Below are 22,479 nucleotides of genomic sequence, written 5' to 3'. Positions count from 1 at the left end.
GGGAGGCCGAGGCGGGTGGATCACCTGAGTTCAGGAGTTTGAGGCCAGCCTATAAGGAATTCTGTATGAAAAGCCAAATTATAATCAGAACTCTTTAACAGTATTCAGATTTGGAAGAAAAGTCTAACCTGTGGAAACCAGTTTGGATGTGGAACTTCAAAATAAAAATACATGTATACATTTATTTTTGTGTTTGGTACTGTATTTTGAATTTATGTCATCTATGAAAGTGACTTTTAAAGTAGCAGCTTTAATTAGGTACTTGTCTCTAGAATTAACTGCATCTCTTGCCCTATGTCAAGTACCTTTATATGTCTGATTTGGTTAATAACTCTCCAGATTAACTAAATTTGTTCACTTTATACAAATTTGATCAGAATATTGATTGTTCTTCAGTGTTATAGGATTATTTTAGTTTCTCTTTAAATCAACTTGAATAACTCTGTAGAGTTGGCCAGTATTCATTAACATCCTGATTGATAATGGCATGACGGTGACTGATATGTGCCCAGCTACCACACCCAGGGAGCTGCTCTCTGGCAACCATTCTCTCTCTCTTCCCTTCCTCTTTTCCTCCCTCTCCTAGATAAGCTACCATAGGGAAACTTTCAGTAGGCACTGTGACCCCTTGACTTAATGTTTTGGATCTAACATTTTGCCCTCTTTGTGTTTTCTTTCTGTTACTAATCTCAGTGTAGCACAGCTGTGGTGGTGTAACTAACTCTCAGATTGATTCCAGACTTCAAAATTACATAATTTGGAAAAAAACTGGCCAGAATAGGGAGACAGGGATGGGCTGAAGGAACTGAAATTGGTTCTAAGAGTAATACCCCTTTGGGAATAACTAGAAGTGTCAGGGATAATTCATTGTAACATTTGATTTGTATTTGTGACACTTACGCATGTAAAATATGAGCAAAGCAAATTTGACTAAATTAAATTCTGATAATTTTATGTTAGTCTTGGTTCATCTATAGCTATATAAATAATAATACTGTTTAAGTGTTTTCTCTATTTTATGTGGAGAGTTTCTCAGGTATTATTTTCCTAGTACTGAAATGTGTCTTTTTTTTTTCTTTCTTTCTTTTTAACACAGTTCTGAAAGATTGTTGTTGCTGGCAGGTGGTAGCCTGGAGATCAGTGATGTTACTGAGGATGATGCTGGGACTTATTTTTGTGTAGCTGATAATGGGAATGAGACAATTGAAGCTCAAGCAGAGCTTACAGTACAAGGTATGTAAATATTTACTGTATAATTTTAAAATCCTGTGTACTTTCTGAGTCTGCTAATTTTTAAAAAATATTAACATGGTCGAGGCAATACAGCAAAACAATTAAAAGCATAACTCCTAGACCAGACTGCTTGGGTTTAAATTCTAAAACTTATGTTTCCTAGATATATGACTATAGGAAACTTATTTAATTTCTCTGAACCTCATTTTCCTCAGCTGTAAAATGGAAATTATAAGAGTATTTACCTTATTGGGATTGTTTGAGGGTTAAAAGAGCTAATACTTGTAAAACCCCTGGAATAGTGACTAGAATATTGTAAAAGCTCAATGTTAGCTATTGTTATTATTTTGAGTAGTAGTAGTAGTAGTGACAGGAAGGGTATGATCTGGGGCATCTGGAAGATTCACTTTTCTTCTCTCAGGATGTTTTCTGATGAAGATGTCTCTATTCTATGACCCCGAATTATGTTTCTCCTCTGTGTTGGTGTCCTTTTTTTTGGGTGAACAGATCACCCAGGAAGGAGCATACTGTGCCTCTTAATATAGCTTGGTTTCATGATTTGGTGTTTATTTTCCTCTGTTCATACTTCTGATAATTACTGCAAGGGTAGTTGTTCTTCCTTTTTCTCCATACTCTTCCCTTTTCCCCTTGTAGGTTCTCTGATTCAGACATCAGAAAATAAAGATGTCATGTATACGTAGTCTTGTCTTTATCCCCATCTCCTTTGCCATTCCTCCATATGGAAATGTACCCTCAAGTGCTGGCTAGAGGTGATTAAAATGACCAGAGGTCACTTTTCTACCTCTTCTTCCCACCCCTTCGGAACTCCCAGATTGGTAGCTTTCAATCTAGAAAGACTGCTCCCAGTGCTGTTTCTCCCTAAGAGTTAGGAGTGCTGTTTCACTCACTGTAGTCTCTGCTCACTGCAGCCTCTCCCTCTGTCACCCAGGCTGGAGTGGAGTGGCACAGTCTCTGCTCCCTGCAGCCTCGACCTCCTGGGTTCAAGGGATCATTGTGCCTCAGCCCCACAAGTAGTTGAGACTACATGCATGTGCTGCCATGCCCAGTTAGTTTTTGTGTTTTTGGTAGAGATGGGGTTTCATCATGTTGCCCAGGCTGGTCTCGAACTCCTGGGCTCAAACGATCCACCTGCCTGGGCCTCCCAAAGTGCTGGGATTACAGGCATGAGCCACTGTGCCTGGCCAGAGAAAGGTATACCATTGATGAGCAAACTCATGAATTGGAAGATTACATTGAGTAATTCTCTGAGAATACAGCATTAAATGATAAAGAAAGATAACACATGGAGTAAAATCTAAGAGATATGATAGGCACATGTAGAAGGACTATCTAGATAAATAGATATCTTAGAGGAGAGAAAGGAAGAGGCAAATATTTGAAGAAATAATTAAGATACATTTTTCAGAATTAGACTTGTAGAACACCTTAGACTAAAAGGACTTACAGACTGTTAAATAGGTGAAAGAAGGAAAAACCCACCTTGAGGTCCATTTACAGTAACATACAATAATATATAATTATATATACAGTAACATAATATCAAAGACAAAAAAATTCTAAAAGCGTCCAGTGACAAAGAGCAGATCACCTACAAAAGGGAAATAATTGGATTGAACCTAAGTGTTGATTTGAGAAATCTGGTATCAAGAGGACAATAGAGTAATCTTTTTAAGGTGTTAAAGGACATTGAATACACACAATCTATATGCATCCAAAATGTGAGGCATAATAAAAATTATCACATAAGACCTCTGAAGGTTTGCTACACAAACATACATTGAAAACACTTTTGGAATAAATACTCAATAAAAGATATATCTGGGAAATACTGCAAGAGCCTTTTAAAACAAAGGGGGAGTTTTAAAACAGCTCCCAGATTCCAGATTCTTTGACTATCCTTCTGAGAGTGGTGGAGTTTATGTCTCTTGCTCTTGAATCTGGGCGGGCTTGGAGCTATTTGGATCAATGGAGTATGGCAGAAGTCGTATGTGACTTCTGAGGCCTTTAAAAAGTTATGCATTGGTTGTCATACTTGGAGAGAATTTCTTTAAAAAGAAAAGGCAGTGCAGATTTTTCCTGGCTCTCTTGATGCTAAGAATGTACAATGGGGAAAGCATAGTCTCTTCAGTAGATGGTGCTGGAAAAACTGGATAGCCACATGTGGGAGAATGAACTCAGACCCTTATCTCTTATATACACCACACACAAAAATCAACTCAAAATGGATTAAACACTTAAACATAACACCTGAACTGTAAAACTACTAAAAGAAAAGAGGGGAAAAGCTTATTGACATTGGTCTTGGCAAAGGTTTTTTGGATGTGACCCCAGAAAACACAGGCGACAAAAGCAAAAATAGATAAATTGGATTGCATTGAACTGAGATGCTCCTGCCAGTGATGGAAACAGTCGGCAGTGAAGAGACAACCTATGGAATGGGAGAAAATATTTGCAAACCAATGAAAACAGAAGAAGGAAATGATGACAAGAGCAAAAATTAATGAAATAAAAAAAAACAAACATTCAAAACAGAGAATGTCAGCAAAGCCAAAAGTTGGTTCTTTGTAATGCATAACAATATTGATAAATCCCAGAGAAGACATACATAATTTGACAGAGATCTTTATCTAGACCCCGGGTTGTCAGAGTACTGCTTGTGGGCTAAATCTTCCTGACTGCTTGTTTTTGTACAGCTTGTGAGCTAAAAACAGTTTATACATTTTTAAATAGTTGAAAAATATCAGAAGAATAATATTTTGTAATACATGAAAATTTTACGAGATTTCAAAATTTATTGTTCATGCAGTCTTACTGGCATACTGCCACATTCATTCATTTATGTATTGCCTATGACTGCTTTCATGCCACTACACAGGAGTTGAGTAGTTGTGACAGAGACCATATGGCTCACAGAGCCTAAAATATTTACTGTCTGGCTCTTTAGAGAAAAAGTTTGCCAATCCCTGATGTAGGTTCTACAAAGAACTACAGATCGGTAAGATAAACAAAGAGAAACCAATAGAAAATGGGCAAAAGACTTGAACATCGACCTGGAAGAAGATGTCCAGCTAGCTATTAATATTTGAAAAAGTGGTTGTCATCATTAGTCTTCAGAGAAATGCAAATAAAAACCACAGTGGGATATCACTATATTCCACTAGAATGGCTAAAATTGAAAAGCTTAACAAATACCAGGCATTGGTTAGGATGAAAAACACAGGGAACTCTAATGTACTGTTGACAGGAGTATACACTGACACAATCACTTCAAATTCTGTTTGGCAGAATCTATTAAAAACTGTACACTGGCTAGGCACAGCGGCTCATGCCGGTAATCCCAGCACTTTGAGAGGCTGAGGCCGGAGGATCACTTGAGGCCGGGATTTGAAGACCATCCTGGGCAGCATAGTGAGACCCTATTTCTACAAAAAATGAAAAAATTAGCTAGGCATGGTGGCATGCACCTGTAGTTCCAGCTACTCGGGAGACTGAAGCAGGAGGATTGCTTGAGCCAAGGAATTTGAGGTTATAGTGAACTACGATCGTGCCACTGCATTCCAGTATGGGTGACAAAGCAAGACCATCTCTAAAAAATAAAAACTTAAAAAAAAAAAAACTGTGCACAGAAATACCCTATGATACAGTAGGTGTATTCCTAGGAGTATACTTACCAGAAATGTATAATTGTATGCCCCCAAAACCATGGACAATAATGTTCTTACTAGGAATAATTCAAATGTCCATCAAAATACAAATGTAGGGTAGTGTTCCAGTCATATAATGGCAAATTATCAGCAATGGAAATTGACAGATCACTGCTACATTCAACAATGTGAATAAATCAGAAACACCCTTAAAGAAGAAGCCAGACACAAAAGAATACCTACTATATATGTAATTATATTATTATGTATAATTCCATTTGTGTAAAGTTCAGAAACAGACAAAACTAATCTGTGGTTTTAGAAGTCAGAATAGTGATTACTTTTGGAGAAGGGCAGAGTAGTTACTGAATGTTGCACAGCCCGGCTTCTGGTGTGTTTATGTTCTGTTTCTTAATCTGGGTGGTAGTTACAATTCAAGCTGTATCGTTCATGTGTGCCACGTGAGATCATCTCTTTTCTTTTTTTTTTTTTTTTACTGTTTACAGATTAGAACTCATAATGTGCAAAAACATATTTGGAAAATTTTATTTTGAGCCCTGTCCCATAACTGAAAGCATTTATTTTTCAGATAGGGAGAGTAGATTTTGAGAAATAACTGGAGATAGATATATATAAATACAGTCATACCTGTCTGACTTCTGTTATTTTTTTAAGAAGTTATAGCTATAGGAAATGCCATAGTGAGTGCTAATGTAGAAAAGGTTGTAAGTTCATTTTTCATCTGTTAAATGTTTCAGATTTATTGTCTTATCATTAACTTCTGGAGTTTCTACACATGCAGTGACGTGAATTAGCCCATCATGTATTTCCTGTCATCTCAGATTGTTGATAACACTGAAAATGGGTCATGAGGGTTTTTTAAAACAGAAACTTTTCCTTTTTTTCTTATAACAGTTACAATAGACTGTGATACACATGTCCTCTCCCCCACCACCAAAAAGAAATTTTTCCATTTGTATTTTTGTGGAACAAATTGATAAATTCTAAATTGGCTACCCTGTTGACATTGTAAATACCTGTAACTAATCTACCACTTAAGTTTTAAACCTGGCTGTCTTTCCTTAAGCCACAGCCTATGTCACTCTACTTCTTTGACTCTTCTGCTCTACTCTTATCTCTGGCCACATTAAGATATTGATCTCCCCTTTTCTCTCAGTCTTTGTGATTTCACTTCCCTTTACTTCATGATCAGTTACAGTATTCTGCTGTCATTCATTAGAACTCTGAGTTCTCTTGGCTTCGGGATAAAAAGCAAATTCCTTATGTCTGCATACAGAGCACATCCAGACCCTTCATAGTCGGCTTTTTCAGCGTTAAATGGAGTTAACACAGAGGAGTGACTGAGAACAGTCTTGCCCCAGTGAGCCTGGATTCCAGTCTCAGCTCTGTCACTTAGCTTTGTGAACTTGGCCAAGTTAATTAATTTACCTGTGTCTTTGTTTCTTTTATCAGTTGAATGGGTTGTTATAAGGATTAAACACTTTTCTTTTTAGAAGAACCAGCGTAAAGCACTTTTCTTGTAGTAATAAAATTGGAAACTCATATGTGATGTTGTGGGGAGAGGGGCAACAACAATTTCTGTCACCAGTTCACTACACAGGACGTCAAAGGGGTGACAAGGAGCTGAGGGAGGAAAAGCCAGGAAACTTTGAGATCAGCAGAGAGAGTCAAGCGGCAGAAAACAGATGTTGAAGCTGCGATGACCAGCATCATTTGCTTAACAGTCAGGGATTTACCATGATAGCTGGGCTTTCATTGGGTGGTTAAGTCTACAAACAACACCTTTAATTTATACTTTCAATTAAAATTCTTAAAATTAAGGAAGTGGTAGAGCTTGGAAAGTTGTGAGATTATAGAATTTCTGAAAGTCCATTAGACAAGCCACAGAATGGGGCGGGGGAAATAAGCCAGGCCACCAAGAAGGCTTCAGAGGTCCCTGCTGGCCCAGGGACAGATGCCTGTAGCATCCAACGTCATAGCGAAAATGATCTGCTTTCAAAAGGCAGAGGATTTCAGGGGAGAGTAGAGTGGAACTGGTGGAGACAAAGGCTCCCCATCCCCCCCTCAGGTTTTGGTAGGACTTTTAATTTAACCCAAGGACATCTTTCAACTTTGAGAATAATTCAGCCCTCAAGATTGCCTCAGATCTGTTATGGCTTTGCATGTAGCAGCAAGAATGTTTAGTATATAATAGATAAAAATTTCATCCAAAAAAATTTAAAATAAAGATTCTTACAACCTCCCCAACACAAAGTCCTGTTCTAAAGTTAACCAGTCACTTGTTCTGTTAATACTTGACCATAGACTTACTTGGAAACTAGATCCAAAAGACTGAAACTAAATCTTCACCCCGAAGTGAAAATGAAATAAACTGAGTAACTTAAGGCTTATAGCATATAGTTTAGGTAAAATGGGAAGAAAGGGGAAGAGGAAATGGAGGTGCCAGAAGCAAAGCTGAGTGACAGAACGCCTTCAGTCAGGGTAGATGTTATACAGGTTGTAGTGGATCTACATATGGAAAACCTCCATATGGATTCATGTGCGTATGTCTGGAGGTACCAGATCCCTCCATGGCAGATGTAAGAACGGGAAGCCAAGGGAGGAGGCCATTCTTGCCATCCCAGTCTTAGAAGCTCCATGTTGAAGACAAGAGTGGCATGTGGTGGGATGATGCCTGGGTGCCCAGTGGCACTGAAGACATAGTCTAGAGATATACTCAGTTTGGCTCTGTGATCCACACTCATCTGGGCAACCCCTACCTCCCACTCCCGGGTCACCTCCTGCTTGCCTAGCATAAACTTAAAGGGCTTATTTCTGTCCCGGGAGGAATCAAATTTCTTTCCATCTTAAAGCATACCGGTTTCTGGAAGGTACCCGACTCCTGGGGAGATGATCTCCACCTTAGCTCCCAGGGCATCGCGGATGACGGGTGGGCAGGCAGTGTGGACTGAGAGGGACCGGTCAGTAGTTCCCCAGCTCTGCCTTGTCCCTGCTGTCCATCATCTGCACACCTGGGCACCCCCTTATGCCCCATCCTCCACTAGGATTAAATTCTTAGCACTTTCCTCCTAAATCTGGAATGGAGATGGAGTCCTCTTTACCAAAGTAGTTTTCTGAACATACTGTGCTGTTTGATAGCAATGTTCTTCTGTGTCCCCTTACTTCCAACTACAATTTCCTGATAGACCTTCAAGATTAGTTTACTTGACCCCTCTGTGAAGCTTTTCTTAACCATCCCCTCATAATTGGTTTCTTAAAATAGGTCTTCTTACTGATTTGTTTATGTGTCCTCTTCAACTCCTACCAGACTGGAGTTCTTATCGACAGGAACTGATCTTACTCTTTTTTAAAAATCATAGTAGATTATTAACGAATGAAATGAATGAATGAAACTTTAAATGGAAATTGTTAAATGTGGCACCGGAATGACTTGATGTTTGTGGTTACTTTACTGTTCATGTTTTCGTTTGTACTTTGTTTTTCATGGACTTCTGATATAAAAGAAATGAGATTAAAAGAAAAATCTTCTGAAAGGTTATTCTGGAGGAAGATGAACCATTACCTCTACTTATATAATCGAGGTCATAATTGCCATCCTCACATGCATACATGTTTACAAGCAATTCATCAGTTTTATTCATTCCCATTTTTGACCTTTTGATGCCTTCCATAAGCCAACATAATATTAAAAAAAAATAACTGAAGCCATTAAAGGTGAACTTTCCTCCACTTGGCTGCCATCTCTGCTTTAAAAACTCTTACGCATTTATTACTGTCATGATTCAAGGCTAAGTGCATTGATGTCTTTAATCCCAACTCCATGAGATGCTCCACTACTTTGACTCGACGCCACTGTGTTATGCTGTTTCTGTTTTTATTTCTTTGCCTATTCTTTTTGTTTTGCCTTCATGGGCATCTTTTCTTCCACTTGTTGATTAAACTATTAGTGTTCCACAGAGTTCTGTTGTCAGCCTACTACTCTTCACACTCTACCTGCTTCTGGTTTCAGGTATAATTTACATACAGTAATACCCAGATTCCCAGACCAGACCCCTTGTCAAGCTTCAGACATTTCCAATTGGATGTCCCACAGGTACCTCAGAAATCACATGTCCAAAATTGAACTTAACGTGCTTCTCTCATAATCTTTTTCTTCTTTGATTTTCTTTATCTTGGTGGTGTCACTGCCTACCTTTTTACCTGTGCTAGACACATGCAAATGATTCTTGATGATTTCAGTCTTTTTTCTTTCCACATTCAGTTCATTAGGTTCTCTTTCTCCTTGCTTTCACTCCCCTGATTCAAGTCCAAGTCATCTCTTACTTATATTACTGCAGTAGCATCCTAAACTGATTTCTCTAGTTCTAACCTGGTCTGTCCTCAAAACCACTCTTTACAGAGTGGCAAACGTGATTAAAATTCTTTCATTAAAAACTTGGAAAAATGATTGCAATGATATAAATGGTACTTATTGATAAGAACAAGATTAATATCTGTTTAAAAAAGGGGAGGTGGAAAACATAGTTTGCTTACAAAATGAGATGAAAATGGCCAGCTGACCTGAAAAGAGTTCAACCCCACTAACTGTATAAGAAATACAGATTAAAGTAGCCCATTTTGCCTACTGATTGAATTTAAAAATAATAACCCACTCTTGGCAAAATTGTGGTAATAAGGGGATTCTCACACACTGCTGGTAGTGGTGCAAATTGATGTAACCTTCTTGGAGGGCAGTTTAGTAATCTTATCAAAAGCTTTAAAACTCACACATTCATTGACCAGCAGTTCAGTTCCATGTCTGATCATTTGTTTTGATGAAATAATCAAGGATGTGTGCAAAGATTTATGCATGGAAATATCCATGCAATGATGTATATTTAGTGGCAAAAATTATAAACCACTTAAATGCCAAAAAATAGGTGATTGGTTAAATGAAATAGCCTATCTATATATCAAAATACAATGCTTCCTACAAAAATCATGTTTTAGAAGTCTCTTAAATGGCAAGATAAAATACTTTGGGTATGTTAAATGAAGAAAAGTAAGATCCCAAAGCAACATGTAAGAAGTATGATTTGTGCCACAAAGTTATGTTGTAAATTGGATCAGATTCTTTGACTTTCTTATAAAAATTTGCCTCATACCAATTTATATCTTCCTGTTGAGGCCTTCTCCCTGTAATTTTCAGAGTACTGGATGTTTACTTATCTTGAAGGGGTCATTTTTCTTCTAAGCTCCAAGCAGAGAGAGAACTGGATTCTGAGTCTGATGAGTGCATGTTTGCCATTGCTTCTCAAGTTAACTTAATTTTAAGGGCAACCACTAGCTACTTAAAAACACCATGCAGTTCTTTTGCTTGTACTGTCACTGCTACCTAGAATGTTCCTCCTTCCACTCCCTTGCATGACTTTCCTCAGAAACCTCTGAAACTTGACTCCTGCCTATTCCTGTCGGTTGTACCCTTCTTCTCCCCACCTCCTTCCAGTAGCTGTGCATTAAGTGTGCACATATGTTTTGTACATCATCTGTCTCGTTTTACCTATCACATTCACATTTTCCCCCCAGTTTTTGTATCCAGTTTCTACCCTACTGGACTGAGTTACATGAGGACAGGACTGGATCTTGTCAATCTTTAGATCCTTAGCACGTAATGTAGTAGTACCTGATACTGTACTCTGTACATCTTAAGTACTGTACTCTATAAGTACTGTACTCTGTACTTCTTAAGTACTGAGTACTCTGTACTCTGTACTTCTGGATAAGATATCTGACAGTAGGCCGGGCGCGGTGGCTCAAGCCTGTAATCTCAGCACTTTGGGAGGCCGAGATGGGTGGATCACGAGGTCAGGAGATCGAGACCATCCTGGCTAACACGGTGAAACCCCGTCTCTACTAAAAAATACAAAAAACTAGCCGGGCGAGGTGGCGGACGCCTGTAGTCCCAGCTACTCGGGAGGCTGAGGCAGGAGAATGGCGTAAACCCGGGAGGCGGAGCTTGCAGTGACCTGAGATCCAGCCACTGCACTCCAGCCTGGGTGACAGAGCGAGACTCCGTCTCAAAAAAAAAAAAAAAAAAAGATATCCGACAGTAGATTATAATCCATTCTTTTATACTATGCTGTCTGTATTCAGAATATTTCAGAATTTCACTTTACAAACTTTGCATTTGTTAAAGTGTTACTGTAAGAAAATTCTTTACAATTGCTTTATAATCCTTTATTGGGGTCTGAATCATTTTGGATTGATTTGCAGTTCTTCTTAGATTTTTATTGCATCAGTGGTCATGTTAGCTTTCAGATAAATTCCACATTTTACAAGCTTGAAATAATTTCCTAATAGTTATGTAAATTTATTCTGAACCACAATAGCCTCATTTCCATGGTTACTAACCACCTTCAGAAGAGAAATTTCAGATATTCTAGAAAAGACCAGAAATATCCATGTGAAATAAAATGAAATAATATAAAGTTAGAACTCAGATTTATGTGGAATACAGATGCATGATTTCTGACCCTGAAAATGTTGCAGATAGAAGAGCCATTCACAGGCCTGAAGATTCTGCCTGTTTGCTATTTGTGCATTAGGCAAAATGCAACCTAAGAAAAACTCAGCTGGATTGTGATTTTTGTTACTAAAATGACCCCAATGAGGAAGCTTTGTGGGACAAATAAGCAGAAGTCATGGTGCAGAACTGGATTTGTGGTGCCACTAAGAAATTAACATTGTGCTTCACAGAAGGAATGTGGTCTCATGAAAAGAGGTATGTTTTTTGGAAGCATATCTCTGATTCCCAGCCTCTGGCAATGTGATCTTGGCACATTAATTAATTTACTTGAACCTCATTCTTCCTATTTGTAAAAAAGGGATAAGAGTCCTTCTTTGTGGTGGTGTTATGAGGAAGATCCTTGATGCAGTGCCTGGTGCATTATAGGCATTCAGTAAATGTACCTCAGCTAATGTCCCCAGGGCTCAAAGAATCTTTGCTTTCTATCTAAGCCTTCTTCACTTGATTCTCTGGTTTTTTATTTCTTTTTTGCCTTCTAAAGGATTCTGCTTCCTCCTTAGATTATTCAGATTGACATCTTAGATAACTTTCTGTTTGCTTTTGTTCCATGCCACCAGCCATCCATCAGATGGCACCATGTTTTGTGGTCTTTGAGCCAAGCCAGCCACACCCCATTCCTCATGCCCAGTCTAGCTTCTTAGGCTCTCTCACTTAAGTCTGCGCTTGCTGGGCTCCTGCCTATCTAGGACAGCATGACAAAATATTAGTAAATATTCTTCATTCTTTATTTAAAGAGCGTAACAATTGACAATACGAGGACAAAGTCATGTCCCTTCCAGCCCAGAAATAAGTGAAAAGATTTGACTGTCATTGTTGGCATTACTCTGCTTCTTAGGTTATCTGTCTTGATCTCATTCTAATTATTAAGCATTCCTTAATAATTAGCCCACTCTGGGTCTCTTATTTATTAAGTTTAGCTATCTTTTCTTGTATATATTCAGCTTTATTGGTGGAATGTCTTTTTTTTTTTTTTTTTTTTTGAGACAAAGTCTTGCTCTTTTGCCCAGGCTGGGGTGCAGTGGCGCCATCTCAGCTCACTACAACCTCCACCTCCTGGGTTCAAGGGATTCTCCTGCCTCAGCCTCCTGAGTAGCTGGGATTACAGGCGCCCACCATCATGATCGGCTGATTTTTGTATTTTTGCTAGAGACGGGTTTTCACCATGTTGGCCAGGCTGTTCTCGAATTCCTGACCTCAAGTGATCCACCCACCTCGGTGTCCCAAAGTGCTGGAATTACAGGCATGAGATTACACTGCACCCAGCAAATGTTTTTCATGTAGTATTTACTACCTTATTTTTGTTGAACCATACTTCTTCTGCCTTAAAGGGATATCATCAAATCTACCAGCTTTGGTCAAGAGAACCATGGCAGGAAGAATCTTAGTAATTTTAATTATATTGTCAGTAAGCTTCTTGTATTAAATATATTGAATCTCTTAAATTTAATTTAAGAAATTCCCATTCTCCTCTTCAATTTTAGTTAGCTTCCCCTTTCTTCATTAAAAAGATGATATAATTAGGAAAAGCAGGAAAAGTGGAACAGTTTTATAAATTTTTTAAATGCCCCCTTTCTTGCTAAAAATCAAACTAAAGAGCTGCAAAGTGGGCAGTGGAAAGATAATGTCCTAGTGAAAAAAATATCTAGAACAGGTTTCTTCATTTTGTATTTCTTTCCCCCCTACCTATTTCCACCCCTTACTGTTAAGGGTGTGTTGATGGCACTTTCATGTAAACCCAGTTTACATACAGGAATGGGGTCTTACCCCATCAGGTCCCAACAGGAACATTTTATCTCAGGACAGCACAGTTACCCTCAATTTATCTGAAAGTTCATGCATTGAATGGTGATTTAAATTCTGAGAATAACTGACAAAAGCTAAATGAATCTAAATTATACTAGTTTTTCCCAGTCCCTGTTGTAATGATAACCAAGATTTCTTTGGTCTTTTTTGGCCAGAGAAATCTCTTAGGCTGAAATCATATCAGTGGTTTTCAAATAGTGGGGTTTTTTTTGTTTTTTGTTTTTGTTTTTGTTTTTTTGCCAGGGAACTCAAGCAAAATCATAATTGGAAGTGAGATATTTAAAATAGATAAACATGGAACTACTCAGATGGAAGCAGGGCAGGGTAGGAGTAGTTGCCACACCCAGACCCTCCGTTCCTTGTTTAGATTTTTTCTTGTTGATGATTTCAAATACAGGGTTTTGTCCGGGGGCCGTAGCTCATGCCTGTACCCAGCACTTTGTGAGGCTGAGGCAGGCGAATTACGAGGTCAAGAGATCGAGGCCATTCTGGCCAACATGGTGAAACCCTGTCTCTACTAAAAATACAAAAATTAGCTGGGCATGGTGACAGGTGCCTGTAGTCCCAGCTACTTGGGAGGCTGAGGCAGGAGAATCGCTTGAACCCTGGAGGTGGAGGTTGCAGTGAGACGAGGTCACGCCACCACTACACTCCAGCCTAGCGACAGAGTGAGACTCTGTCTCAAAAAAAAAAAAAAAAAAAAAGAACATAGTTTCATTGACCATGTTAAAAGTAACAGGAAAGATACTTTTCAAACACTGTTTATTCCATATCTACTGCAAATAGGCAGAAGGCAGAATCCAGTATCACTGGAGATACAATGACATATAGGACACATTCTCATCTTCAAGGATACAGTAGGTGATATGGAGAAGTAGTTAGACATTTCTATCCCAGGATAATTAAAAACTATAATATTACGTGTCAACTATGTCTCTGAGACTTGAGTTCTTGTCCAGGTGATTTCAGTGATTCTTGTACAGAAAGTAGGAGGCCAAAGAAGATACGATATTTTTAACAATAAATTTATTCCTTGAATTCTTGACATCACATTATGAATTAGAAATGATAGTACATCTAAACATTTTTAAAATATTTAAGAAATAAATTTTTTAATTACTACCTATTTGTACATATTTGTGGGATACATGTGATATTTTGATACAGGCATTCAATATTTAATGATAAAAATCAGGATATTTGGGATTTCTATCATCTCAAACATTGATCATTTCCTCGTGTTGGGAACATTTCAAATCTTCTAGTTATTTTGAAATATATAGTATGTTATTGTTAATTATAGTCACCGTATTGTTGCTATCAAACACAGAAACTTATTTCTTCTATCAACTGTAGATTTGTACCCATTTACCAACCTTCTTAATCCCCTCTCACCTTGGATCTCTTGCCCAGCACACCACCCTTCCCAGCCCCTGGAACCTGTGAAAGATCTAATTCAGGAAAGAACACAGACCTAAATAGTTTTGTAGTTTCAAAGCAGAATTTACATGGACTGAATTTGACTTGGGAACTTTGAAATCCTGAGAAATGAGTCAGATGGTTGTTCTGTGCCATTTTCAAAACCAAATAATTTTGCAAGATCCTGATGTCCACCATCCTTTTTAAATCATGTTTTACATAGTATGTTTTTAAAAACTATTTTTCAGAATACAGAGCTTTCTCCTTTTTAAAAAATCTTAATCATAGTAATTTCCTAATAAGAAAGCAGAGGTGGTAAAGAATACTTTTTCCCAAGGAAAAAATATTTTATAATTGTTTTCAACTTTTTTTGTGTGTTAGACATTTTTCATGATGAAAAGCTGAAGGAATTTTACAGCAAATACCTACTACCCTCAGTGTTCAGTTGACATTTTACTGTAATGCTGTATCAAATATCTATCATTATATTCATCAATCTAAATTTTTTGTTACATTTCAGAGTAAGTTGCAGACATACCCAGATCCTTAAGCATTCATATCATTAGTTAAGGTTTAATATTTTGTTTGCAGTTTTTTTTTTCCTCTTTTGAGGTAAAATTTATATACAGTGTAATGCACAAATCTTAGGTGTGCTGTTTATGTGTTTCAACAAATATGCATTACTAATCAACCAAAACCCATATTAAAATGTAGAATATTACCACCACTGCAGAAAGTTTCCACATGCCTCTTCTCAGTAAATCCTCTGCTTACTACCCCAGAAGATCTATTCTTTTTTTTCCCCCCCACTATGAAGTAGTTTTGTCTGTCTTAAAGCTTCTTATAAAAGTAATCATGTTATCTGTATTTGTTTGTTTAAGGCTTCTTTCACAAAGCATAACATATTTGAGGTCCATCCACATTGGTGCTTGTATTAGAAGCCTGTTCCTCTTCGTTGATGAGTAGTATTTCTGAGTAGTGTATGCCAGGCCTTTTTCCAGAGTGGTCATACCAATTCACATTCCTACCAACAGTGTATGTGAGTTCTGGTTGCTCCACATTCTGACCCACATTTAGTGGTGTCAGTCATTTTAACTTTGGTCATCCTGGTAGGTGTATATGGTAGCATCTCTATATGGTTTTAATATGCATTTCCCTGATGATTAGTGATGCTGAATACTTTACATTTGCATATTGGCTGTTCTGGCATCTTCCTTTGTGAGGTATTTTCTAAACAGTGTTGATTTCCTGGGTAGATGGTACATGCTATAGACATATTAAAACTAATTCTTAAAAGTGTTCTGTCAGGAAACTGTCTACTTATTGATACCTGAAAATAGTGGACAATAGAAAAAACATTGATATAATTTCAAGCTGTTTTATATGTCTTTAGAAATAGTTGATTTTAGCTATTATTTCTTTATTAGTTTGTTCTCACACTGCTATGAAGGAATACCCAAGACTGGATAATTTATAAAGGAAAGAGATTTAATTGACTCACAGTTCTGCAGGGCTAGGGAGGCCTCGGGAAATTTAGAATCATAGTGGAAGGGGAAGCAAACACATCCTTCTTCACATGGTGACAGGAAGGAGAAGTGCCAAGCAAACCCTTGTAAAACCATCAGATCTCACGAGAACTCACTATCATGAGAACAGCATGGAAGTAACCACCCCCATGATTCAGTTACCTCCCACAGGGTCTCTCCCACGACATGTGGGGATTATGGGAACTATAAGTCAAGATGAGATTTGGGTAGGAACACACCCAAACCATATCAACTTCTATTTTGATTATTTTGGGATTTGAACATTTTCTCCATGTAACCATTTGAAATTCTCTTGAAGAAGCAAAAGAACAATCTCATGTGCTGTGAAATGTCTGCTATTTACAAATGGATTCTAAATATTTTTGCCTACATAAACTACTGATTCATAATATCTGTGCCTATAGTAAATAATTGAATTTGCCTATTGTATTAGGGTTATCCAAAGAAACAGAGCCAATAGGAAGTATAAATTTTCCATATAAATTATATGTGTGTGTGTGTGTGTGTGTATTTATGTATGTATGTGTGGTGTTATGCAATATATATACATATATTGGTTTTCATCCCCAGTTCCTGGCGCGTATCTCCCATAGCCTTTGTTACAGTCTTCTTTTACATGTTGGGTATGTTAGGCCTCAGGGGCAGGCCTCAGGAAGCAGAATCTCTGACCTTCTCCTGCCCTCCTTTCACCTGCCCCAAGGCTCTGATCTTCCCCAGCTTTTCTGATGGTGGGTTTTAGGACCCTTCCCAAAGAGGGGCCCACCCCATATACTGGAGGAAAGAATACTGACATCATGAAGCTTTCATAAAAACTCACAGGGACTGGGTTCAGAGAGCTTCTGGATAGCTGAACACATGGAGGCTCCTAGAGGGTGGTGCCCCAGGGAGGACACGGAAGCTCTGTGCCCCTTCCCCATACCTCACCCTACAAATCTCCTCACTGTATCAAAATTCTTTATATTAAGCCGGCAAATGTTAAGAAAGTGTTTTTCTGAGTTCTGTGAGCCACTCCAGCAAATTCATCGAACCCAGAGAGAGAGTCCGGGGAACCTCCACTTGAAACACATTGGTCAGAGGTTCTGGAGGACTAGGCTTGTAACTGGTTGGGGGTGGGGGGAATCCTGGGGAGTGAGCCCTCATCCTGTGGGATCTAATGCTATCTGCAGGTAGATAGTGTTGGAATTGAATTCGAGAGTACCCAGCTGGTGTCCACTGCTAGGTTTGGGGGGGGGGAAAACTCCCACATAATGTGGTCACAGAAGCCTTCTTCTGTGTTGATGATTGTGGTGGTGTGAGAGTAGAGAAAAAAATGCAGCTTGGGAGGGTTTTTTTTTTTTTTTTGAAACTGTGTGTGTGTATGTTTAGAGAAGAAGAGAAGAGACTGTTATTATAAAGTATTGGTTCACATGATTATGGAAGCCGAGAAGTCCCATGTTCTGCTGTTTCTGGAGACCTGAGAAAGCCAGCGGTATAGTTTGAAGGCCTGAGAGCTGGAGAGTCAGTGGTTTAAATTCTATTGTGAGTCTGAAGGCCTGAGAACCAGGAGTGCTGAGGGTAGGAGAAGATCAGTGTCCTAACTGGAACAGGCAGAAAACAGTTTCAGCCTTTTTGTTTCTCGTCGGATTGGATGATGCTGACACACATTGAGAACCATCTGCTTTAACTCAGTCCACCGATTAAAATGCTTTTCTCTTCTGGAAACACCCTCACAGAGAGGCACAGAAATAATGAGTAACCAGATATCTAGGCATGCCATGGCCTAGTCAAGTTGACACATAAAATTTATCATCACACATAGTATACTAGTCTTCATCTAATTACAAATAGTTTAAAAATCCAATTACAAAATCTAATCACTGCATTGGCAAAACACCATTTCTCCCCAAAACCCTGCAGAAATCTTGCTTCCCAAGCTTATGAGGTGTAAATTGTTTGTGAAGCATTGGCCCTGCCTGAAGTCTGGGTCAGAGGGAACTACAGATCTAGAGCATATCACACCAGTGTGTTAAAGTGAAAAAATAATGTAAGCAAGTTATATTGGCAAAAGTCATTATTGTCAGCCCCTTATACTGGGATTGTAATGGTTGATTTCCAGTGATTATGTAATATAATTATACTTTAAATGTAAATAATGCTTTATATTATTGAGGCTTTGAAGAGATTTAATAAAGTGCGCGTTACAATACCTGACTTACATCTGATACTGAACAGAGTTTAGTTCTCTTTTCTCTTGTAAATCCCAATATAGAGGTGTTGTTATTAGGCCACTGATTGATAAAGCTTCCGAAAGCCTCCAAATTATATTTTCCTCTTTAAACCTTATCAAAAATAGTTGTTGCATTTTAAAATACTGCAAGAGTTAGGGTAGTAGAATTATGAGGCATTTTGACTTGCCAAGAAATTTAATTATAGTGGAAATAATATCAAGCAATTTTTATTTTATTTCCAAAGTATAATTTATGCTGTGTCACATTTACATTATATGGATATACCTGGCAAATTTTTAAAATATCTTTCATATTAACAAGAAAGTATCTTCACATATATTAGATCTTATGTCCTTTTAAGGAAAATAGATTTCCCCAAGATCACAAAACACATTTGGAGGCAAAGCCCAGATTAAAAGCTCAGAACTTCTGATTCCTAATCTAGTATTCTTTAAAAAAAAAATTTCTAATACTTGGTGCATATATTTATCAGGTACCTGAGATATTTTGATGCTGGCATACAATGCTTAATAATCACATCAGGGTAAATGGGGTATCCATCATCCAAGCATTTATCCTTTGTGTTACAGTCCAGTTATACTCTCTTAATTATTTTAAAATGTACAGTAAATTATTGTTGACTGTAGTCACCTTGTCACGCCATCAAATACTAGATCTTATTCATTCTAATTGTATTTTTGTGCCCATTAACCATCACCACCCATCCACTACCCTTCCCAGCCTCTGGTAACTATCATTCTACTCTTTGTCTCCATGAGTTCAATCGTTTTCATTTTTAGCTCCCACAAATAAATGAGAACATCTGAAGCTTGTCTTCCTGTGCCTGGCTTATTTCACTTAACATTAATGACCTCCAGTTCCATCCGTGTTGTTGCATATGTCAGGATCTCAATCTGTTTTTATGGTTGAATAGCACTGCATTGTGTATATGTACCACATTTTCTTTACCCATTTGCTTGTTGATGGACACTTAGGTTGCTTCGGAATCTTGGCTGTGGTGAGTAGTGCTGCAGCAAACATGACATACTGATTTCCTTTCTTTGGGGGTATATACCTAGCAGTAGGATTGCTGGATTGTGTGATAGTTCTATTTTTAGTTTTTTGAGGAACCTTCAAACTGTTCTCTCTAATGGTTGTACTAATTTACATCCAATAGTGTATGAGGGTTCCCTTTTCTTCACATCCTTGCCAGCATTTGTTTTTGAATGTCTTTTGGATAAAAGCCATTTTTAACTGGGGTGATGATTCCTAGTCTAGTACTCTCTATACAGTGTTATACTGCTTCATTAAGATCCTTATTCTCTCCCAGTGGCTTTTAAGCATTTTAAACTACTAAAAACAGTAAGAAAGGCATTTTATGCTATGATCCTCTCTCTCTCTCTCTCTCTCTGTGTGTGTGTGTGTGTGTATCTGTTTGTATATGTGTCTCTGAAACAAAAGTTTTATAAAGCAGTACATACCCAGGCTATGTGAGGTGCACCATTTTCTATCCTCCCCCATCCCATCTCTTTCTGTTCCATATTTTACAAAACTAATTTCATGAAACATTTATAGGTCAACTGACAAGAGGTTGGGAATAGTCTGCTCTGGTTGGTTTATCACTGACATGGTTTAGAATTGCTGGCAAATCATGAGAATAAAAAGTAGACCAACTTTAAGCCAGTTTAATTACTATTTTTAAATTCCACAGACAGTGAACCCCTTCAGTACCTGCATCAGAACTGGCCATACCCACTGGACTACCATTGGTATGCCAGTGGGTCAGCAACTTGAAAAACAAATATTCTGCTTTGTATTGAACTGCTGAAGCTTGTATTGAAAAGCAAATCCGGCCGGGCGCGGTGGCTCAAGCCTGTAATCCCAGCACTTTGGGAGGCTGAGACAGGCGGATCACGAGGTCAGGAGATCAAGACCATCCTGGCTAACACGGTGAAACCCCGTCTCTACTAAAAATACAAAAACTTAGCCGGGCGAGGTGGCAGGCGCCTGTAGTCCCAGCTACTCGGGAGGCTGAGGCAGGAGAATGGCGTGAACCCGGGAGGCAGAGCTTGCAGTGAGCTGAGATCCGGCCACTGCACTCCAGCCTGGGCGACAGAGCGAGACTCTGTCTCAAAAAAAAAAAAGAAAAGCAAATCCAATGATTTATTGAACTTCTAAGAGCTAAAATGCTCCTTTTCAGCTGCTATGTGGAAATTAAAAAATATGTACTTTAATTTGCATATTGAAAAGTGTACAAAGATTTTTCTGTGCTAGGCCAACTTGAAGAATTATCATGAGTGGTAAGGAGTGAAAAATAAATATGCTATTAGCAGTTTGATACATGAAGAACATGTTTAAGAACAAGCTTTTCACCTTTGGAAATGAGGAATTAGATAGTTCAGAAGGAGCTTCATGATGATTTACTGGTTTTGATTGGATTATTGTTTAGGGAATTATGTGTACTCATTTAAGATTTTGTAATGAGATTACAAAATTATTTCTCTAGACTATAAATATTAGAAAAATTATAATTTTATTACTTTATTATAAGAATAATTCATATTTTATATTCTTCCCCCAAAAGAAGACCAGAAGGCATAAAGATCTCACCACCCAGAAATAACGCCATTAACCTTATAGTTTATATATTTCAAACTTTTCATATAGAAGATCATATTTTTATAAAAATGAAATGATACCATTCCCTTTGTTTTGCATATTTTATTCTGTCATATATTATGGTCACATCTTTCCATATCATGATATACAAATTTACATTATATATATATTGGCAGTATAGCAGAGTCGGCAAACTTTTTCTTAAATATTTTAGTCTCGTGGGCCTTGCTTGCTGTCCCTGTTACAACTCTGCCGTTGTAGCAGAAAACCAGCCACAGACTGTACCTAATGTGCGTAGCTACATTCCAATAAAATTTTACTTACAAAATGGGACCATAATTTGCTGATCCCTGCTATTTAGTGTTCCAGTGTTTTCATTTGCTTATCCAGGTCCCTAATTAGTATTTTGTGGTTTTTATTGTAACTGTTACAAATATCATTGTACATATACACTTATGCACTTTATTACTTATCTTTTTATAACTCTTAGAGTTAAGTAAAAGGTATTCATTTATTAAATATTGATATATCTTAGTTGCACACCAGAAAAGTGGTACCACTTTTCTTACACACTGATAGTAGGACAATACTGATTTCCCCATAATCTCCTATATCAGTAAGTTTTGTCATTTGTGCAAATGGAATGGGAAAAATATATCTTATTTTGCTTTTAATTTACATTTCTTTATTTATTATTGAGGTCTAGCATCTCTTCAGATTTTTATTTTTTTATATTTTCTGTAATTGTTTTTTGTCTTTTTTGACATGTAGGATTTTTTTATATATCCTAAATATCAATTATTTGGCATATGAACTGCAAATAATGTATTCAAGTGTTTCATGTCTTTTTTTTTTTTTTTTTTTTTTTTTGAGATGGAGTCTCGCTCTGTCGCCAAGGCTGGAGTACAGTGGCGCGATCTCGCCTCACTGCAAGCTCCGCCTCCCAGATTCACGCCATTCTCCTGCCTCAGCCTCCTGAGTAGCTGGGACTACAGGCGCCTGTCACCACACCCGGCTAAGTTTTTGTATTTTTAGAAGAGACGAGGTTTCACCATGTTAGCCAGGATGGTCTCGATCTCCTGACCTCGTGATCCACCTGCCTCGGCCTCCCAAAGTGCTGGGATTACAGGCATGAGCTACTGCGCCCAGCCTTGTCTTTTTAATAATAGCTGTTCTGTTTCTTTTGTGTAAGATGATATCTCATTGTGGTTTTAATTTGCATATCTTTGATGATTAGTGACGTTGAGCGTTTCTTCATTCCGGTTATTAGTCCCTTCTCATATGTACAATTCTCAATATTTTCTCACATTCCACAGATTGTCTGTTTACTCTGTTATTTCTTTTGCTGTGCAGAAGCCTTTAGTTGAAATAAGTCTCATTGGTCTATTGTTTTTGTTGCC

At 37.9% G+C, this 22,479-nt stretch overlaps 1 protein-coding gene across 8 annotated transcripts in view; it reads left to right on the top strand.

Annotated features, from left to right (window-relative positions):
* The window catches only part of NEO1 (neogenin 1), a 266,759-nt gene that overhangs the window by 90,072 nt on the left and 154,208 nt on the right, over positions 1 to 22,479 (top strand). For all 8 annotated transcript variants that reach the window (XM_021940692.2, XM_021940691.2, XM_021940696.2 and 5 more), the window contains exon 5: positions 1,097 to 1,233. In XM_021940692.2, coding sequence (XP_021796384.1) covers positions 1,097 to 1,233 — 137 coding nt within the window. The remainder of the gene's footprint in view (positions 1 to 1,096; positions 1,234 to 22,479) is intronic.

This window comes from Papio anubis, chromosome 7 (assembly GCF_008728515.1).
Source record: "Papio anubis isolate 15944 chromosome 7, Panubis1.0, whole genome shotgun sequence".
NCBI classification, from domain to species: domain Eukaryota; kingdom Metazoa; phylum Chordata; class Mammalia; order Primates; family Cercopithecidae; genus Papio; species Papio anubis.
The sequence above is the reverse complement of the archived record's forward strand: the minus strand, read 5'-3'. Positions and strand labels throughout refer to the sequence as shown.